The sequence below is a fragment of the Styela clava genome, chromosome 13 (assembly GCF_964204865.1).
Source record: "Styela clava chromosome 13, kaStyClav1.hap1.2, whole genome shotgun sequence".
Classification (NCBI taxonomy): Eukaryota; Metazoa; Chordata; class Ascidiacea; order Stolidobranchia; family Styelidae; genus Styela; species Styela clava.
In genome coordinates, this window is record NC_135262.1 from 7,631,815 (window position 1) to 7,649,488 (window position 17,674).

General features: G+C 35.8%; 2 protein-coding genes across 4 annotated transcripts; both read left to right on the forward strand.

Annotated features, from left to right (window-relative positions):
- Window positions 1–234: 234 nt before the first annotated feature.
- On the forward strand, window positions 235–6,080 carry LOC120333283 (uncharacterized). Its single transcript, XM_039400679.2, has 4 exons — window positions 235–570; window positions 1,530–1,642; window positions 1,751–1,972; window positions 2,536–6,080. The coding sequence occupies exons 1-4, from the start codon at window positions 381–383 to the stop codon at window positions 4,957–4,959; spliced, it is 2,949 nt and encodes a 982-aa protein (XP_039256613.2). The 5' UTR covers window positions 235–380; the 3' UTR covers window positions 4,960–6,080.
- Window positions 6,081–6,932: 852 nt separating this feature from the next.
- On the forward strand, window positions 6,933–17,353 carry LOC120332327 (zonadhesin-like). 3 transcript variants are annotated; one of them, XM_078119143.1, is made up of 10 exons: window positions 6,933–7,050; window positions 8,371–8,580; window positions 10,500–10,679; window positions 11,139–11,318; window positions 11,653–11,862; window positions 12,403–12,585; window positions 13,438–13,617; window positions 15,185–15,364; window positions 15,591–15,773; window positions 16,269–17,353. In XM_078119143.1, the coding sequence occupies exons 3-10, from the start codon at window positions 10,625–10,627 to the stop codon at window positions 16,493–16,495; spliced, it is 1,398 nt and encodes a 465-aa protein (XP_077975269.1). In that variant the 5' UTR covers window positions 6,933–7,050; window positions 8,371–8,580; window positions 10,500–10,624; the 3' UTR covers window positions 16,496–17,353. The 3 variants fall into 3 exon arrangements, with proteins under 3 accessions (XP_077975269.1, XP_077975267.1, XP_077975268.1); XM_078119141.1 differs by lacking the exon at window positions 6,933–7,050 and adding an exon at window positions 7,692–7,818; XM_078119142.1 differs by lacking the exons at window positions 6,933–7,050; window positions 13,438–13,617 and adding an exon at window positions 7,692–7,818.
- The last annotated feature ends 321 nt before the right edge of the window (window positions 17,354–17,674 follow it).

Genomic DNA, 17,674 nt, shown 5'->3' on the forward strand with positions numbered 1-17,674 from the left:
CTTCAGATTGATTTCAGTAGTACAACGAGCGTTAGCAAACAAGTTGTTTTTGCGATTCATAAGGACCAGTGACTTTATGAGAGGACGTTGTTCGCTTCATGTTTTAAAGCATTTTATCGACACTTCTCTCTTACCAGCCAATTATAAAATTAATCTTATTTACGCTAAATATGTTTAGCTTGGTTTAATCAAATCTTCGAAATAGTTGAGTATAGGGCGACATTTTCCGAGGGAAACATCCATCGAAGGAATAAGAGTGTAAATTTGTGATGTAACAATTATCCACCTGCAATATTGCCATTGTGACGAAAAAATGAAACGTTTGAATTGATTTTATTGAATTTGGTTTCATTTTCTAAATTATATCACACTGGCCAAAGATGGATCTTTGTGGGCTCTCCTGCAACGACCTGAAGTTCCACTGGAAAATAGAGCCAATTAGAAAAGAAGAGGCGAAACTAAAAGTTCTGATGAAAAGTGAAGAATGTGCGCTAAAACGTATCGCTGCTGAGCGCGAGAAAAATGTTTCTGAGGACAGAATTAACGAAGAAGATGACAGTAATGTTAAAGGTAAAATTCCTAATTAGCATTAAACGACATCTCTCACAGTTTTCCTATTATTTTTGATCATTTCTAGTTTATGATACAACTGAGTACGAATGACGTAGTTTTTAAAGAGTGCTGAGGATATAACGTTAGGATTTAACTACATATTTATCCTGGGTTATAGACTACACACAAATTAAAATGAAGAATCTATTTCTTGGCATACTCGAGATTTCTAGTGTAACCCGTGGAAAGCGTGTTTCAGGGAAGCCTGATAATATTACACTCAAAATACAGTGACTGACATCTACAGCGTTAAGGACAAAACTATATACAGACAATACAGTAGTTGGTAAAATAGCTGTTAGAGCGCTTACGTGGAATTGATACCTGTCTATAAGCAATCTTTACACTTTGTGTGAGGCTCTTTTATGAGCAGGATTTCATTATTCAGTCAGTTTTCAGGTTTGCATAGCCGTCTGTTTTAGAACTATTCGCTGACGGCTCTTGTCTTAGCGAGAGGTCATCAATTATTTTATTTCCGTAGAGCCCACAAATTTTAACATGGACTTTATGAAAACTAACAAAGATCTTCTTAAAGCGGCAAAATCACAATAATAATACAAATTTAAATACCAGAAAGACTGATTTTCTTGTGTTCTTTGTTAAATATTTAAAACTACTTAACACAATTTGTACATTTTCCTTGTTTTAGTTTTTTTTGCACTTATGCATCAAAGAGTCAACATTTCACAAGTTTCTTTGATTATGATAAAATTATTTACAGTTTGTGAAATAACGCTGCACTACGCGCAGCGCGCACTGCTGCTTTTGACGTGCTCCATGTTTCACAAGATTCTGTTGCATCAATTTTCAAATTCTAGGCATTAAGGTGTCCCGGAATGGTTTAACACAAAGTTGGCAACCCTAGCCTTAAGACATAGCTTAAACGGGTTAAGATCATACCATATAATGTTATTCAGATGTAAACAGTTTCAAGTGTCCCGCTAAAATCGATGACAACAGACAAGAAACTGTACTTCGACTAAGGTGTGAAAGACGACGTAAGAAGTTGGCACGCTTGCATGATAAAAAGGTAACGTCGTACTTTTTATTGCAAAACTTTTTGAATAATAACTTTCATATTCATATAAAAATTTCACATGCTCAGAAACCTATGCTCAAAGTTCTTCTAATATTTCAGCTGGATATTTTATGGAATTTTGTAAAGGAGTGGTTGAAACTCGAATTAAATCGACTCTCCATCGAACCATGTTTAAAAAACAATCCGGCTGTAGCAAAACTTGCCGAATTCTATTCTCGTTGTCCGATTGAAATTCTTGACGAAGAGAGAGTATGGAAGAGCGTTGAAGAAATTATGAAAAGTTGTGAATTTCTCGCAAACTCACCAGGGGAAACAGCATCGGTTAGTTGGTTTATATTTACTATGCGTTGCACCCAGTGTAGAACCCTATACTAGATGTTTAATATGAGATAAAGTGAACATGAAATTGATACTCTTGTGAAATTTATACTCTAAAATATAAGTAGTGTTACAAGCGCTTATAAATAATCTAATATTATAGCTGACAAGAAATGCCAGAAATTTTTTTATATACTTTTTATATTTATATTTAAGTAGAATGTGATTGTTATGTCACAATATACCTGATAGTTAAAGTATAATTTGAGTTCTGACCCGCTATTTTGTTTATTCATAATTCCATTTGTCCAAGCTTATTATAGACTATGTTATATGGGAGGCGTTTCTGATGTCCATATAGGGTCATATCCCATGACCTACTGAAAAAGATTTATAGTTTTATCGCCTAAGATAATTGTTCCCGTCATTCCGTACTATCTCTTATCTCGATCACGATAATACACGTGAAAGAGGAGTCAAATGTTAAATTAAAAACTTTCTTTTATGTGTAGTGAATGACATTTTTATATCGATATGTGGCTAATATTGTTGATTTACACTTATAGGAATCAGAAGAGTGTTCGAGCTCTAAAGAAGGTTCAGTTCACGATGGTTTGGAATGGATTGACGGGAACGACGGTGTTGATTCTTTATCCGATTCCACCACAGAGGAAGGAATGAATTTTGAGGAAATTCGGAAAATAGGACTTGTATCATTATTTGAAAAACAGGAGGATAACGAGAATGCTTTATACGAGGCAGGGAGCGTGGGATCAAATCCAGAGGAGGAAGACCTAGAAAACGAGCATGTCTTACTTTCTGTAATAAGTGCAATCGACGAATCTTCTATGGATGCAAAAATTGGCGTAGGTAAAGAAGAGGAAATCAATTTTTTAATCGACGGAAAAGATCAAAAAACTATCACCGCCCAAGATATGTCAACGTTACACGGACAAATTAATCACGCTTACGTGAGCGACGAAGAAGCCGATACCGTATCTGTGTCTTCTAATACTTTGGAGAGAAAATTATTCAAAGTTGTCGAAAATGGAAAAAAAGTGGAAGTTCCAAATCAGCTACGAATTGATGATCCGAGATGGAAAGTGAAATATATTGAACGAGTAGCTAGCTGTAAATGTCCGTGGAGAAAGAATAGAGGGGCGAAAGCTGATTGGGAACTAGCTAGAAGGCTGCAGTTAGCTTATGATGTGGGTGAAATTGATCCGAAACGTTTTAGCAACATCGTTGAAGAGGTTGTTCCTTTAACTTCAGACAAAAAGAAATCGAACAAAAATAAAGAAAATAACGTTAAATCCCTTAGATTTACACTGAAAGAAGAAGCTCAGGTACCAGCTTGCTCTGATAAAATGCATCCAACCGTGACTACTACGTCATCTTCGCCAGAAAATCCCACACTTACAGTCAGTGTTAGTCAAACATGCTCTGGCGATGGCAGAAACCTGCGACGTCACAGCGAAAAATCTCCTAGGTTTTCGAAAAATCGCGTTGAAAAACGGAAAGATTCGCGGAAGACGAAATATAATTATTCAAGTAAATGTGCGGTATCTCGTTTCAAAACTTGGCCGAGATCTACACCCAATGATATTGAAAATTCATCCCAAGAAAAAAATCTTCAGACCCACGAGAAAATTTCGGACAACACCGTAACAAACAAAAACGTCAAAACCAAACAACCGAAAACCAAATTGGCTGACACAAATAAGAACGAAGCCGGTAAAACCCACACCGATACCATTCCTCAATCCACAGATGTTTTGACAGAAACCAAATTTTCCTTTTTCACTGATTCAGAACCGATTTTCCAAGAAGATATCAAACAAGAGTCTCCAAACATTAACCCAAAGACTACCACGGATGGTTTAAGCACTATTGTACCACCTTTGGACTTGAGGGACCTCTCGCCTGATGTAACTAACGAAAGCAAGTTATCAGAAAAAATCGTAAATGTGAGTGATACATACGACAACACAATTATTTTGAGAGACAACAATGATTTTGAGCAACAATATAAGATGACTGATCTTGTCAGTAAGCCGGACTTTGTTGGTAAGCCTGAAAATAACATACTGAACTGTATACCCTGTTTCAATAATAGTTTCGGGGGAGCACCAAACAACAGTCTAATGTTTGAAGCTAAAAAAACGCCCAGCAATGCATTCGACTTCACGTTCCAAGGCGGAATGATAGCAGGGCCCACAATGGCGACAACGCCTAAACCTGAGCCTCCTCCACCACCGTATATTCCATTTCGAGCTCATCGGCCCACAAAAACCGCTCAATGCCCTCAAGTTCGACAGAATCTAAACTCCCAGTTTCCAACGACATATCAACCCTACGGAGAAGCCTGGTTCAAAGCCATAACTAAATCAGATAATCAGGACAGTTGGGCTACTCAAAAGAAACTTCCTGGCCCTATGATACCTAGCACTTCTCCCTGGCCTGTTCAATACCCAACGCCAAGTACTTCTTCCTCTGGGGTCTTAAGCTCGAATGAAATTGCAGCAAGTCACATCAAGCGTATTTTAAGAATATGCGACGAAGAACAAAACGCACCAATTGTACGACAAAGTGCACCAAAGCCGGTACGTCCTTTCGGTATATCAGCTCTTCCAGTACCAACGGCAACCGGAACAATTCATCAAAATTACGCTTCGATGTCGTTCCGCAGTCGCTTACAAAACAGTTTTGTACCTCCAGTTCCAGTTGTAAATTCGCAGCGCATTTGCCTGGTCAGGCCACAATGCGTGCAAAACGCTTGTGGTGACGCACGCGTTACGAGTATAACTCAAGTCAATTCATCTCATGTACACGCGCCACCTTTCACACCAGGGATCGCCTATCGTCAACAAGATTGTGCCACCAATGCTGCAAAGGAAGATGCATTTCATGCATCTAACGATGATTCTTCCAAGAATCCACCAAGTTTTTTTCCGTCATCTTGCGTCTTTGATGCAACATTAGGAATCTAATGCATGTTTCTGTATATTATTAATATATTAATTAAATTGTTATTTTTTGTATATTTCACATTAACTGCAAATAAAACGTCTTGTTGCCATCTTATTATTATAAAACATGTTTAGACTTTCGTGATTTACTGTGGTTGAAAAGTAACATATTTTCTTTCCACGTTCAATAGTAATAATATTGTGAGCTTTCGTTCGATCATAGTCCAACTTCTTCAGATAAAACAAGTTATAACTTAATCAAACAACGAATATATACTTGCTTTTTCGTGAAAAGAAAATTCGTTATTCTTATTTATCACTGTAATACTATATATATACTTCAAATAAGCCACATACCGACCCGAAGTGAGAAGTGAACAGATGAAAGGACCTATAGTTCAATACACAATAACCTTCCATTTTATACTTTACAATTTACAATAAAATCCTGAACATTATTTTGCAAAGCCATGCCAAGCATTATATCGTTTGTACTATAAAATAGGTAAAATGTGTAAGAATAAAATTTCTAACATTATTTTAGATCTTCTATTTCTACCATGAAAAACGAGTGGTTTTGCTATTTGTTTTTGGAACTTTAACAAGGAAAAGGAATCTTTAGTTCAATACTGAATGACCTCCTATTTTATACTTTACTACAGTAACACCCTGGATACTATTAATTTGCAGAGCAATGCCAAGCATAATATAGTTTGCACTATGAAATAAGTAAACTGTAAAAATAAAGTTAGAAATATTATTTTAGATCCAGATATTTTATTCTTACCCTGAAAACGTGTCGTTTTGCTATTTTTTTTTTTGAATTTTTTAAGCAAGCAACGCTTACAATGCAATACAAGTTATTTTGCCTAAAACTTATTTATACGTATATATATTAAATTTATTTTTTTGTTTATGGCGTTTTTTTATTTTTCGAAATCCACGTCTTCCACTCAGTGCAGAAAATAATTATGGTTACTTATTTCAGATAGGGGTATAGACAATAATTTTTTTTCGGCATGCAAAAATTCTCATATTATTCAAACACTAATTAATATAGGCTACATTAGAATACGGGATTTCGGCACAATCAAAAGGAAGTCGCGAAAGATTTGAAACAAGTCAAAAATTAACAAAAAATGTACACAAAAAGAATATAGTTTTCATTCATTGGGTCGCAGTTCAAATTATAAACTCATTTGGGCGGGAAGTTCTGGTTATTTACGCCGATAGTCGTCGAGTGGGGTATTAGTGCTGAAATTTGATTTTGGTTTGCCTGTTTCATTTTTTTCGGAGCACAATATCGTTTTCTATGAAATTATATTTATGGTGGAATTGCTCATCAATATAGCGCAAAGAAAAAAAATGATATTTTGGACTTTCCGACTTTGCTAGCCGCTAGACTAGATAGGCTTGCTTTGTGACTCGATTGATGATGGTCGTGATAACCCGTGTCTCGATTTGGTTTTAGCGGATGTACACAAAACTGGGTAAAATATAGAATATATATAAAGTTTGCCACGGTGTATGTTAATCATTTGCTCTGAGCGAGAAGTCACTGATCCACGCGACACAAGTTTTCGAAATACGCGAATCATTTTTGTTGGTCTTTTTTTATGTACGGTACCCTGCTTTCCACATCGACCGAGACGCTAAACTGCACTATTCCGCAGTTCAAAGGTCAGATGTTGAGAAAGAACTAGAAGTATAACTTGATGTCGATACAAAAAGTTAAGAAGTCTGGTTGAAGCCTCATGGCATTTACACCATCCAGAGGGAAAAAATTGGTGATCCATCTACAACTAACATTGAATTGAGTGACTTACATACATACTTATCGAGATAATTCATCGATAATCCTATGCACAAAGTCACGGTTAAAACATTTCATAGCTCCAGGGGAAAAACAACTTTTGTGATGTATTGACTTGAACAAAATTATTGAAATTTCTGTTCTTACGTATCTAATATTAAGTATTGGGTTAATTTTATATCTTTCATTGAGGCAAACAGAATTTGGTAGGAAATAAGTGCCGAAATCCGGAGCAACAGGAACTGCAAGCACGAAGCGTAGCTTCGACGGATTGCAGTCACAAATTTGCAGTTGTGAAGGTTAAATAAGCAATTGATTATTTTTGTTTGCATAGGTAAATGTATCATTGAAAGCAATAAGCATCAAGTTTCAGTCTTGAGAGGGAATAACTAAATTTAACGATTAAGTTCAGCAAAACTTGTAGCTTAAAATTATAAGTCGTAATGCCTGAAAACAATCGCCACATGTGCAACGTCTCTTGCCTCAGCAAAGATGTAGATCGCGTGATATTCGGAAAACCACACGATAATTTAGCTGTCAATTGTGTTCAACTGTAACATTCAATGCTCGTCCTACAAAATAATTCGTCCTACTATAGTTCTACTGTTTTAAATTTGTATCGCAATCCCCGCAAATGGGTGTTAGCCTACTGAAGAACCAATTTATGTGTACCGACGCTGCTTTCACATTAGGCTGTACCGATTCGGATTTCGGAGTTAGATACCATTTTTCGATTTGATGGCAAATACACTAAATAGGAAATATTTGCTCTTTATCAATGAATATATATATATAACAAATGGTAAAAAGCACGCGTATCCTAATACTCGCAACTCGTCTCTCTTCAGAAGACTTACCGGTATCGATTCTAGACTTTCATTTCCATATACTCGAGCATTGCTCTCTTGTTATTAATGTTTTGAAATATTACTAATTTTATGTAGCATATATTATTGTGATGAATTTGTTATTTTTATTGATAATTCCGAGCTATCTTTGTATACTCGATCTTACTAATGGAATTCTAATCATTGACACCTGGCTGGTTCCAGATTCAATAATACAAGGTAAATAGAGTATAGTATTCTAATAAACCGTGCATTGTTCAAATTTAAGTGAAGAATATACGAAATAACTATCATAACCAAGTTGTCAGTTTGTCACACACAATAAGAAACATATAACTCACTTAGAAGAAAAGAGTCATATGTCAAAATTGCATTAGAAATATGGCTTCAATAAAAATATTTGAGCGAATCATCTCGACCTTTTGCGGACAAGAAAAAACAAGATGTCGGCGATTCAAAATTTCGGCTGAACCGATTTGAATAATATGGCAATCGATTCGAAATTCCCAGCCTCTAAACAAATTCCGCCATCGGGAGTTGCTCGGAACAATATCCTCTTATATTATAGTATATACAGAATGACCCCAAAACACAGAGCCTAGTCAATGTCCACTTCTCCGACATGGAAACATAGAAATTGTGCTTCATGTTGAACATATGGGTTCCGTTTATTGGGCCATCCTGTATATATATATAAGTATTGCTGTCGTGCACTTTCCTGTGGATCCCCTTACCAATTCACAACACATAAATATGAACATTTCTATTCAGCTTCAAGCGACCCAAAAGCGCTATGTTACATCGCTCAGGAATGGGCGCGAACGACGGGACGAACTGTACCTAAATGCTCATCAAAATCTAGTTTCTTTGAAGAACAATCTAACCAAGCACTAAAATGGTGCGTTTATAAAGACGGAAGTCTTATTTTACACACGTCAGAACTCAAATCCCGATTTTATGTAGACTGCAAAAAATCACGACGTGAGTTTACTGTTTATGATTTTTCAATACTTTGCTTTTGTGAGTTGTAAGACCTACATTTTACCATTTTTTTTTGGTGTAATATTTCTATATATTATGCTATACGCCAGGGGTGGCCAACCTATGGCGCATGCGCCAAACGCGGCGCATTGCATGATTAGAGGTGGCGCATTGCATCTTTAACCCTTTTCATGCCAAAATTGTTAATTGCACTTGGCTTCTCCACGCCAAGCCGTTTTTTTGCGATTCACACGGTGACTTTTGATTGTACCTAAAATCTATTCCTTACTCCACGTCGCCCACTTACGGCTTGTTGGAATTAGAAACAACAGGCGATTATCGACGTTAGCTTTTGGACGGACTTTATGAAATTCATTCTAGACTTTCCGCAAAAATTAGTAAAATTTACTATTTTTTCCCTACTTAAGTAAAAAGTTCAGAACTTCTGGAAAAATAGAAAATCGTCATTTATCAGCTTGAAACACAGCTTATCAGCTTGAAACACAGCTTTCCATTGCTCAGACGTCCCAAATATCTCCCAATAACCATTTAACAACCAGTTGAATTGCCCAATTGGAAAAAGAGGATTTGTCCCAATTTCCTCACATAAAAGAACACCGTGAATGTGCTGCTGGTAATGGCAATTTGGCAATATACACAGAAAAAATCAAGTTATTGCAAGAGTCATTTGAAAGTCGTTTTCATGATATTTCAAAAGAAGAAGACTCTATACTTGCTTTTATAAATCCATTTTCACTTAGTGAACTAATCATAATAAAGATGCCAAGCAATGTACAATTGGAAATAATTGACTTGAAAACTCATCCATCATTGAAAATTAAATTTGATGAGCTTTCTTCAGTCCCAAGTGCAGCTGACATGATCAAGTTCTGGCAATCGTTACCCCGTGAAAATTTTCCAAAACTGGGAAAATTTGCCCAGGGTTTTATATATCTGCCATGAAACTAATTAAAAGCAAAGCGAGGTCAAGACTTACAGATTTAAATTTGAAGAATGCACTGCTCCTCTCAGTAACAAACTTAACTCCAAGAATAAAAAAAACTGGCGAAAGTAAAACAGCAGCAAAAGTCTCATAAAGGCGGTACTTAAATAAAATTGATCAGTTTTATTTATTATACTTCCTTGCTTAATTTCTATTCATGTGAAGTTGTAAATTGTAAAAACTACATATACGTGTGTATATATGTGTGTGTATTATAAATTTTCATAATTTCAACAAGAAGCGGACATTAGGCGTGGGAATTCAAGAGATTTACGGCGCATCTGAAACATTATGTTTAAAACGTGGCGCATGGTATGTGAAAGGTTGGCCACCCCTGCTATACGCCATAATTCTTTCTTTGTAATTTTTCATTTATCACCGTGCAACGAGTTTGAGTTGTGATAAACTCCTGGAAATGTATAGTATGTAGCTATTAATTTCCAACCTACATTTGAAAACCATTATCGTCAACACTTGGACGAAGGTTTTCTATAAAGATATGTTGTTTTTACACTCATATATGCAATTACCGATATCTATAAATATCGGAAATGTGACGAGGAAAAAATTCAATTTTAAATACCAATACTAACTAACTTTCAACTAAATAATAACACCACTATACCACAATGATAAACCTGCATATATAGCTAGCTCCTGGTACGTATTGGTATTCATTCCCCGTTAAGTTGTAGGTCCTAGTCTTTGCTTCACGAAACTTGTGAATTAATCGTTTATTATATTTTGAAGCTAAGTGTGTTAATTTGTTATAGATTAAATTTCATTTGAAATCCTGCGAAACAATCCATGCCCAACTGTTTCAGCAAGTCAATAACATCATCATCAAATCCGGCTTATTAACTCTGGAACCTCGCATGTACACTCGATTTTTAAATCACGTCTACCCTTTGTTTAGTTTGTCCCGAAGGCACCATATTTGAGACAACAAACCGATGTGAAACTTCATGCTTAGACGCATTGTATTTCAAAAATATTAAAAATTCGTACACGTGCAGAAATAAGTGTATTTGTCCACCACGTATGTATAAAAATAAAGACGGAAAATGCGTAGAAGAGTCACAATGCAAATGGACCGGTAAGTCGAATAACATTAGCTGGCGCTCCGGAAGTATGCGTACCAATATGAAGGTAACTAATTTTGTTCGCCTATTTTACATCATGTTGTATAAGAGGGACTGAAACCCATTGGCCTGGGGTATAATTACTTAGCTAATATAGACAGTCCCCGAACTCGTAATAGAACTAAAATAAGGAAAACCGGGAGTATTTTTAGCTGTACTTACTGTAAGAGATATATATCATATCAAAACCCTACTAAAGTCTGTCGCGAAAATTTGGACTCTGACTTCAGTAAGTCTCATTTTAAATTCGAAATAAATGTTTTCTATATATTTATATAATTTTATATCTAAATTGATTGCATTAAAATTAGTGAACGCAGCTATAAAAAGACATACCGAAGTGTTATTGTTCTGTATGCATGTATCACATCAATAACAATATCTATATTGTTCTTTTTGTTTTATTACTATAGACGGCTGTGAACTACCGAAGGTTTACGGGAGTACATCTAAATGTCCGGCGACATGTGCGACCCCGAAACCGGCACAATGCGAAATGATGGAAAATAAACAATGTGTTTGCCCATCAAATATGGTCCAATATAGCGTGAGAAACAAAACATGCGTAAGGATGACAGACTGTCCGAATCTTGGTATAAGGCTTGTTTTTATTTTTATTTATTTTTTATTTATTTGAAAATACACTGATGCATTTTCCAGTAACCCTGGCCTCCGCCATACAGGGGGACAAAAAAATGTTTATTTATAAAAATAAATACGAAAAAGATTTTACCCTAAAAAGATATAACAACTTAGTAAAAAAGAAATAGTGCTGCACTGCTGCTTTTCTAACTGAGCCGGTCCCTCAAAGAAATAGAAGTGAAAAGATAATGGAATCATGCCAGTTGATCGGATAATATTTGTATTCGATATATATATATAAATTAATATAGGGACAGACTCTCGATGTTGATCTTCTGCATTCAGACTTCATTGGAACGGAAGGAACTTGCTACATTCACAAGTTATGGGCATTGTTGGATTCTCGATATATACCTCATTGCTCATCAATTAATAAATACCACAGTGAACAAACGGATGGATACATGAAATGGTGCGTGTATGACGATGGAACTTCAATTGAGCATACGTTGGATATAATACAGAAGTTCCCATATAATTGTGAAAAGACGAGAGGTAAGGAGGATATTTTTTTATTATTGTTAATATCAAGCGTCTAGATCACATGCAATACATAATGGATCTATAAAATGGTGCGCGCATAGCAATGGAGCTCCAATAGAACATACCTTCGATGTGATACAGATTTTTCCATACAACTGTGAAAAAGCGATATGTAAGGAAGTTGTTCTATTTTATTGTTGTTGATACTCAAGCGTCAATATCATATGTGATAAAATTATTCTGCTGTTAAATCTTGGGTCGTCATATGACTGAGCCATCTTATTGGTTTTGCTATCCCCTGTGAAAAATATGAATATCATAGGATTCACAGGTTAGCTGCTAAAACTGCATCTGTATAGCTGCACGGACCGTGTTTTCCCAATGGCCGATTAGGACCAAATCCATTTAGTGGCAGAATTATTGTATATTTATTTAGACTAAAAACTATTTAATGGAGGCTCTGACTGTCAAATTGGGTTTCATTCATTCATTATAATTTAAAATCTATACATAAGATATACGTATGCGTGATAAGAGATAAACACTTTTCAGCTTGTCCAAAAGACACCGTGTATGAAAATACTCAAAGATGTGAAGCTAGTTGCGACGATGCACCAAGTAGCAGGTTATTCAAAATGACATTTCACTGCAAAAACAAATGCATTTGTGCGCGTGGAATGTACAGAAATAAAGACGGAAACTGCGTGTGGGAAGAAGATTGCAAATCTATAATACGTAAGTTCATGTCACAACCTGGTGCTTTGATGTCAAACAAGAATACTATTGATCGAACCGTTTATCCGTTTTCAGATTTCTGTGAAAAGCCCAAAGCAATATCATACATTGTTACTTACATTACATTGTTCCTTATTAAACCATAGGTCTGCGATGTTTTCCTTTTAACGCTTCCTTTAAAATTATGGTGGAAATTCCTACCAAAACACATTTGACCAGCGTATTCGGATAGATTCTAATGGCCAATTTCAGAAGAAAACGATCACTATATGTCGGCTTTTGTTTGCGAACGAAAATTTATGTGACAAAAAGTAAGTACGTAACTGAGTGTTGCTCTGTGTAATGAATTTTTTCATCCCTAATATACATATTGGGTATTCGACGCATGCATTGAATGCTCTTTTTTAGTTTACTCCTTTCTTTAGTTCATTAATATAAAAACAAGAAATTTTCTTCGTAAAGATAGACACTTCAAATAATTAAAATGAGAATTATAAAATAAGACTTGAACTAAAAAAAAAAAAAGATTCGGAAATAATCGAATCGGAACATTCCGGTTGGAAATTTGATTCGAATCAGTGTGTGCACCTACCAGAACGCAACATTTTGGCGCAGTCTCACGGCGTTGCAATGATTATTATAATATAAATTACAAAAAATACAGCAAAACAATATTTTGAAATAAGCTCAATACTCTCGGGACTAGCCGTCGCAATGCTCTTCTATCGTGTTCATAGATCCAGTATATCTGCAGTACCGGTATATATTGATTTTTGTACTCATTGGTTGACGAAGTGACGGTTCTTTGACTTAATTCGTATATAACCGGGACAACATCATACAAATTTTCAGATAAATGTGACTCGCCAAAAGTATTCCAATCATGTCCATCCATGTGCCAGCCTAGTTGTGACAGGCCAAAAATTACGGGATGCAGGCTTGGATGTAGCGCTATAAATTGCGTTTGTCCTGAAGGAATGGTGCAGATAGATGAAAGTAATCCTACCTGCATTAGACTTTCTGACTGTCCAGGTAAGACAGGGAGAGTTGTGAGCGCGAGTAATGGGTGATATTAAGCTTACCCTGATATATTTTCTAATAAGCTCTTTTGCTTTCAATTCAATGGTTAGACCAGGGGTGTACAACCCGCGGGCCAAATGCGCCCACAAAGAAAAATTAGGCAGCCCGCGGAGAAGTGCCAATTTTAAATCGCTTGTGGCCGCGAAACGAATATTTAATTTAGTTTAATCTGGTACGGGCGAGTAATTCCAATCCCTTTAACATCTGTGTATATGGAGTTACAATGCACTAACAGCTAGCTTGTGCGAGGCGAACAACGCATGTCATAGAATCAATAACCAAAATTTTTGTGCCTGGAAATACTAGAAAGCCTATGTTAAATGAAGGTGCGGTCCGCGGTTTCACTCAGTTATTCGTATCTGGCCCTGCTATATTAAAGGTTGCACACCCTTGAGTTAGACAGTTATTTATTTTTAAATGCACGAACTATAAAGTGATGCCTTCTACGCTATCGTGTTCATACACCTACGCCTGCGTTTCCAAAACTGTCTTCCGCGAGCGTCTTCCAATTGTTCCGCGGAAAAGAGATCGAAATTACGACTATATTGGTCCCCATAGCGATCACAGGATCCGGAAGTTATCGTCCAACTAGCGACTGTTCAATATCGCCTACCCGTCCGCTTAAAGCAGACTAACTTTTTGGGGGTAGTGGCATTTTCGTTAACCGTCGGTCTAGTTTTTTGACTGCCAAGTGTATTATCAAGTTTACTGCAATCTTTTTGATTTTGCTATGGACAAACATGTAGGCCTAAAAAAGTTCTAACTCTTTTTTCTCAATACCTGGCCTGGTTTTACTTTGAAATGCTCATGTTAAATAACTGCTTGCTCCAAAATAACTCATGTTTCCTAAACTCGATTCAGCAGATAAATAAACTGCAGCAAGTACTTCTACCCCAATTGTTACGTATTATTGGAAGCAAAGGGTACATAATAGAAAGTAAACGACATAGAAGGGTAAAATGAATTTATTGATTCACATACACAGCATTTAAAATGAGAAACAATAAAACATTTATGGTAAATGCAATATGTTACATATTCAATCATATTTTGGTTATGATTAACGCAATTCTGTTAGTTTTCGCGGCGCATTTTGCAACACTAGTGCGCTGTGGTGCACCCTTTGGGAACCGCTGCATTAAACTATTTTTCTTCGTCAATTCTACACTTTCATTTTTTGGTGTTCCGCGGGACGAGATAAAAAGTCTAAGTATTCTGTAGCCAAAAAAGTTTGGGAAACGCTGAACTACGCAATACTCTCAATCTACAGTATTGATTTCCGTACCCATGGGTTGACAAAGTGACAGCTTTTTGTACATATGGAAGCGTTAGGTTTTATCTAACTTTGCCGGATTCCTAAGTTTTTCTCAATCATATTCCAAAAAAATCCTGATTATTTACTTTTTGTCTCGCTACTTCTGATCACTTGTAAGTTTATGTTAAATACTTCAATAATGAAGTTTATTTATATGTACGACAACATAAGCACATATGAGTCATTCATAAAGACCAATTTCAGGTGCATGTGAAAGGCCAAAAGTATTCCAATCATGTCCATCCATGTGCCAGCCTACCTGTGACAGACCAAAAATTACAGGATGCAGGCGTGGATGTAGCGATATGAATTGCGTTTGTCCTGAAGGAATGGTGCAGAGAGATGAAAGTAATCGTACCTGTATCAGACCTTCTGAATGTCCAGGTAAGACAGGGAGAGTTGTGGGCGCGAGTAATGGGTGATATTCAATGCTCACCATTCCCTAATTTATTTTCTACAAATCGCTTTCCCAACCAATCTATCTCTGGTATGGGATTGGTTAGACAGGTATTTATTTTTGAATGCAAGCAGGCTGACTGCCAAACAAGATTCAATATAAATGGATTTTCCAATTTCCTTGTTGAAAAAGCTCTATATTTTTATATTTCAGTTAAAGAATGTGAGCCGCCGAAGGTACGAATAAAATGCAGTACATCTTGTCCTGAAACATGTGACGAAAAAAGCAGGCATTGTTCTAACAAGTGTACCTCAGATTATACATGTGGATGCCCTGAAAATTACATCCAAATGAGTATGAAAGACCAAACATGTGTCAAGAAAGGAGAGTGTCCAAGTGAGTTTTGATGAAAGTAACACGAATATAAGATTCCTAATTTACTATTAGATCATTATGATAGCTAGTTTGAGTAGCTCAGACACTTTTCTGCGAGCAAAAACGTCTGTTCTATTGGCCATTCAAACATGAGTTGTTGAGCTAATGTTTTTCACATCGGCATATGCAAAACGATTTTTAAAACATGTACGGAATCAAATTAGGATGGGCAATACAGGGTGTCCATAAAGTCACTTTACAATTTCAATTCTTTTATGAAGTCAGTTCTCAATATATAATAACCAGGTTTGTGGTTTTTTGATCAGCAACTTTTAAATATTTTCCAGTCATTTAATACATCTGTGAGGGCCAAAACAATATATGGTATCGATGAATTCCCTTTGCAATTTCAAAATATTTTATGGGCATCCTATATATATATATATCAAATATTAATGTTGAAGTTCTTTTTGTATAGATTCTTTTGTTCTAACTGCGCAAATCTTTTTAAAACAGGATGCATCCCACCGAAGGTATACCAGAAGTGTGCATTGCCATGTCAGCCGACATGCCTTTTTCCGAAAAGAACGATCTGTGGTAGATCGTGCGGCAATAGAAAATGTGTTTGCCCGCCCGGTATGATACAAGTGGACCGTCATAATTATACTTGCATTGAAGCATCTGAGTGTCCAAAAGCTGATAAGCGTATACGAAAGAAACGACGAATTAATTTGCCAACATGATTAATGAACAAGTATTGTTTACAACGCAAACTGTTTTTAATAATAACGTCATATACGTTCCACAACGTAACATCTATTCTGACTTTTAATCGCAGTCTATAAAGTGTACAGACATTTGAAAAGCTTTCTCGTGGCCCCGTTGGTTCATTTGATGCGGAGAAAAGCGATTTTCCCAGCAACAACAAGAACCACAAGATAATCGCAAAAACCAACACGAATTTAGCATATATGAGCACTTTGTGTCAATTAAACGAATGAAAATGCTGCTTTACGTTGACGACAGGCTATCGAAAATCTATATATTGGATCTAGGATCGCAATAAATTTTTAAAATAATATACTTTTGACGTATTAGTATACTTTATCAAATTAATTGTTTTCTGTACTTGAGTAATAATTTTTTAAGGTTAATAATATTTCAATATTATTTAATTCTTACAGCGTTTAAAAGTTTGTAAAAGGTTTGTTTTTGGGCAAGCGAAATTATACTCGTTCAAGTATTCTATGTATTTATGAAATTAAATATATAATATTAATTCACTTATTAGGATGATTTAGCAAATATTTAAATGATTCATAGGCATACTGTAAATAGCTCAACAGAAACAGAAGTTAAATACGATATCGACATAGAAATATGATCTAAATTTGTTTGCCCCCGGCAATATGTATGTTCATCATTCAAAATAGATGATCGAAAAAACTTTCGAATCGTTGAAACCAAAGCGAGAACCAAATAAATTTGTTTATCTCACACATATACAACATTTTTCATACAATCTCAATCAAGCAATGTTTGACAGAGATTTTTAATCATCAAAGCTCGAGTAAGAGCTAAAATAAATGCCGGATACCTTAGTAAATCTGTCTTCAATAAAGTTTAGATCAAGAGAGCAATGTATCCGATAAATATATATCACAGTTGGAGCGGTTTATTTTCGGTGGGGCTGCCATACTTTTATTTTATCTGAAAAGTTATTAAATGATTTATTAGAATGGCGACAACATTTTATTCATGCGCAGTTACGGAACCAACTCATGTGGTGGAACCAACTTTATGTGGTGGAAATTTTAACAAAAATTCATTTTATCGAATTCAATTTTATATGCTTTTGGTAAGATGGAGGCAGTTTTTAAATCCAGCGTTCTTTTCACTCTTAAGTGTGGGTTTGCGACCTT

What these genes read in the sequence shown, in the direction of transcription:
- LOC120333283 (XM_039400679.2), top strand. Translation starts at nt 381, where the DNA reads ATGGATCTTTGTGGGCTCTCCTGCAACGACCTGAAGTTCCACTGGAAA. An exon ending in CACGCTTGCATGATAAAAAG is followed by an intron (nt 1,643 to 1,750) that starts GTAACGTCGTAC and finishes CTAATATTTCAG; the next exon opens with CTGGATATTTTATGGAATTT. An exon ending in CACCAGGGGAAACAGCATCG is followed by an intron (nt 1,973 to 2,535) that starts GTTAGTTGGTTT and finishes TTACACTTATAG; the next exon opens with GAATCAGAAGAGTGTTCGAG.
- LOC120332327 (XM_078119141.1), top strand. Translation starts at nt 7,710, where the DNA reads ATGAATTTGTTATTTTTATTGATAATTCCGAGCTATCTTTGTATACTC. An exon ending in GTCACAATGCAAATGGACCG is followed by an intron (nt 10,680 to 11,138) that starts GTAAGTCGAATA and finishes TTATTACTATAG; the next exon opens with ACGGCTGTGAACTACCGAAG. An exon ending in GACAGACTGTCCGAATCTTG is followed by an intron (nt 11,319 to 11,652) that starts GTATAAGGCTTG and finishes TTCTGCATTCAG; the next exon opens with ACTTCATTGGAACGGAAGGA.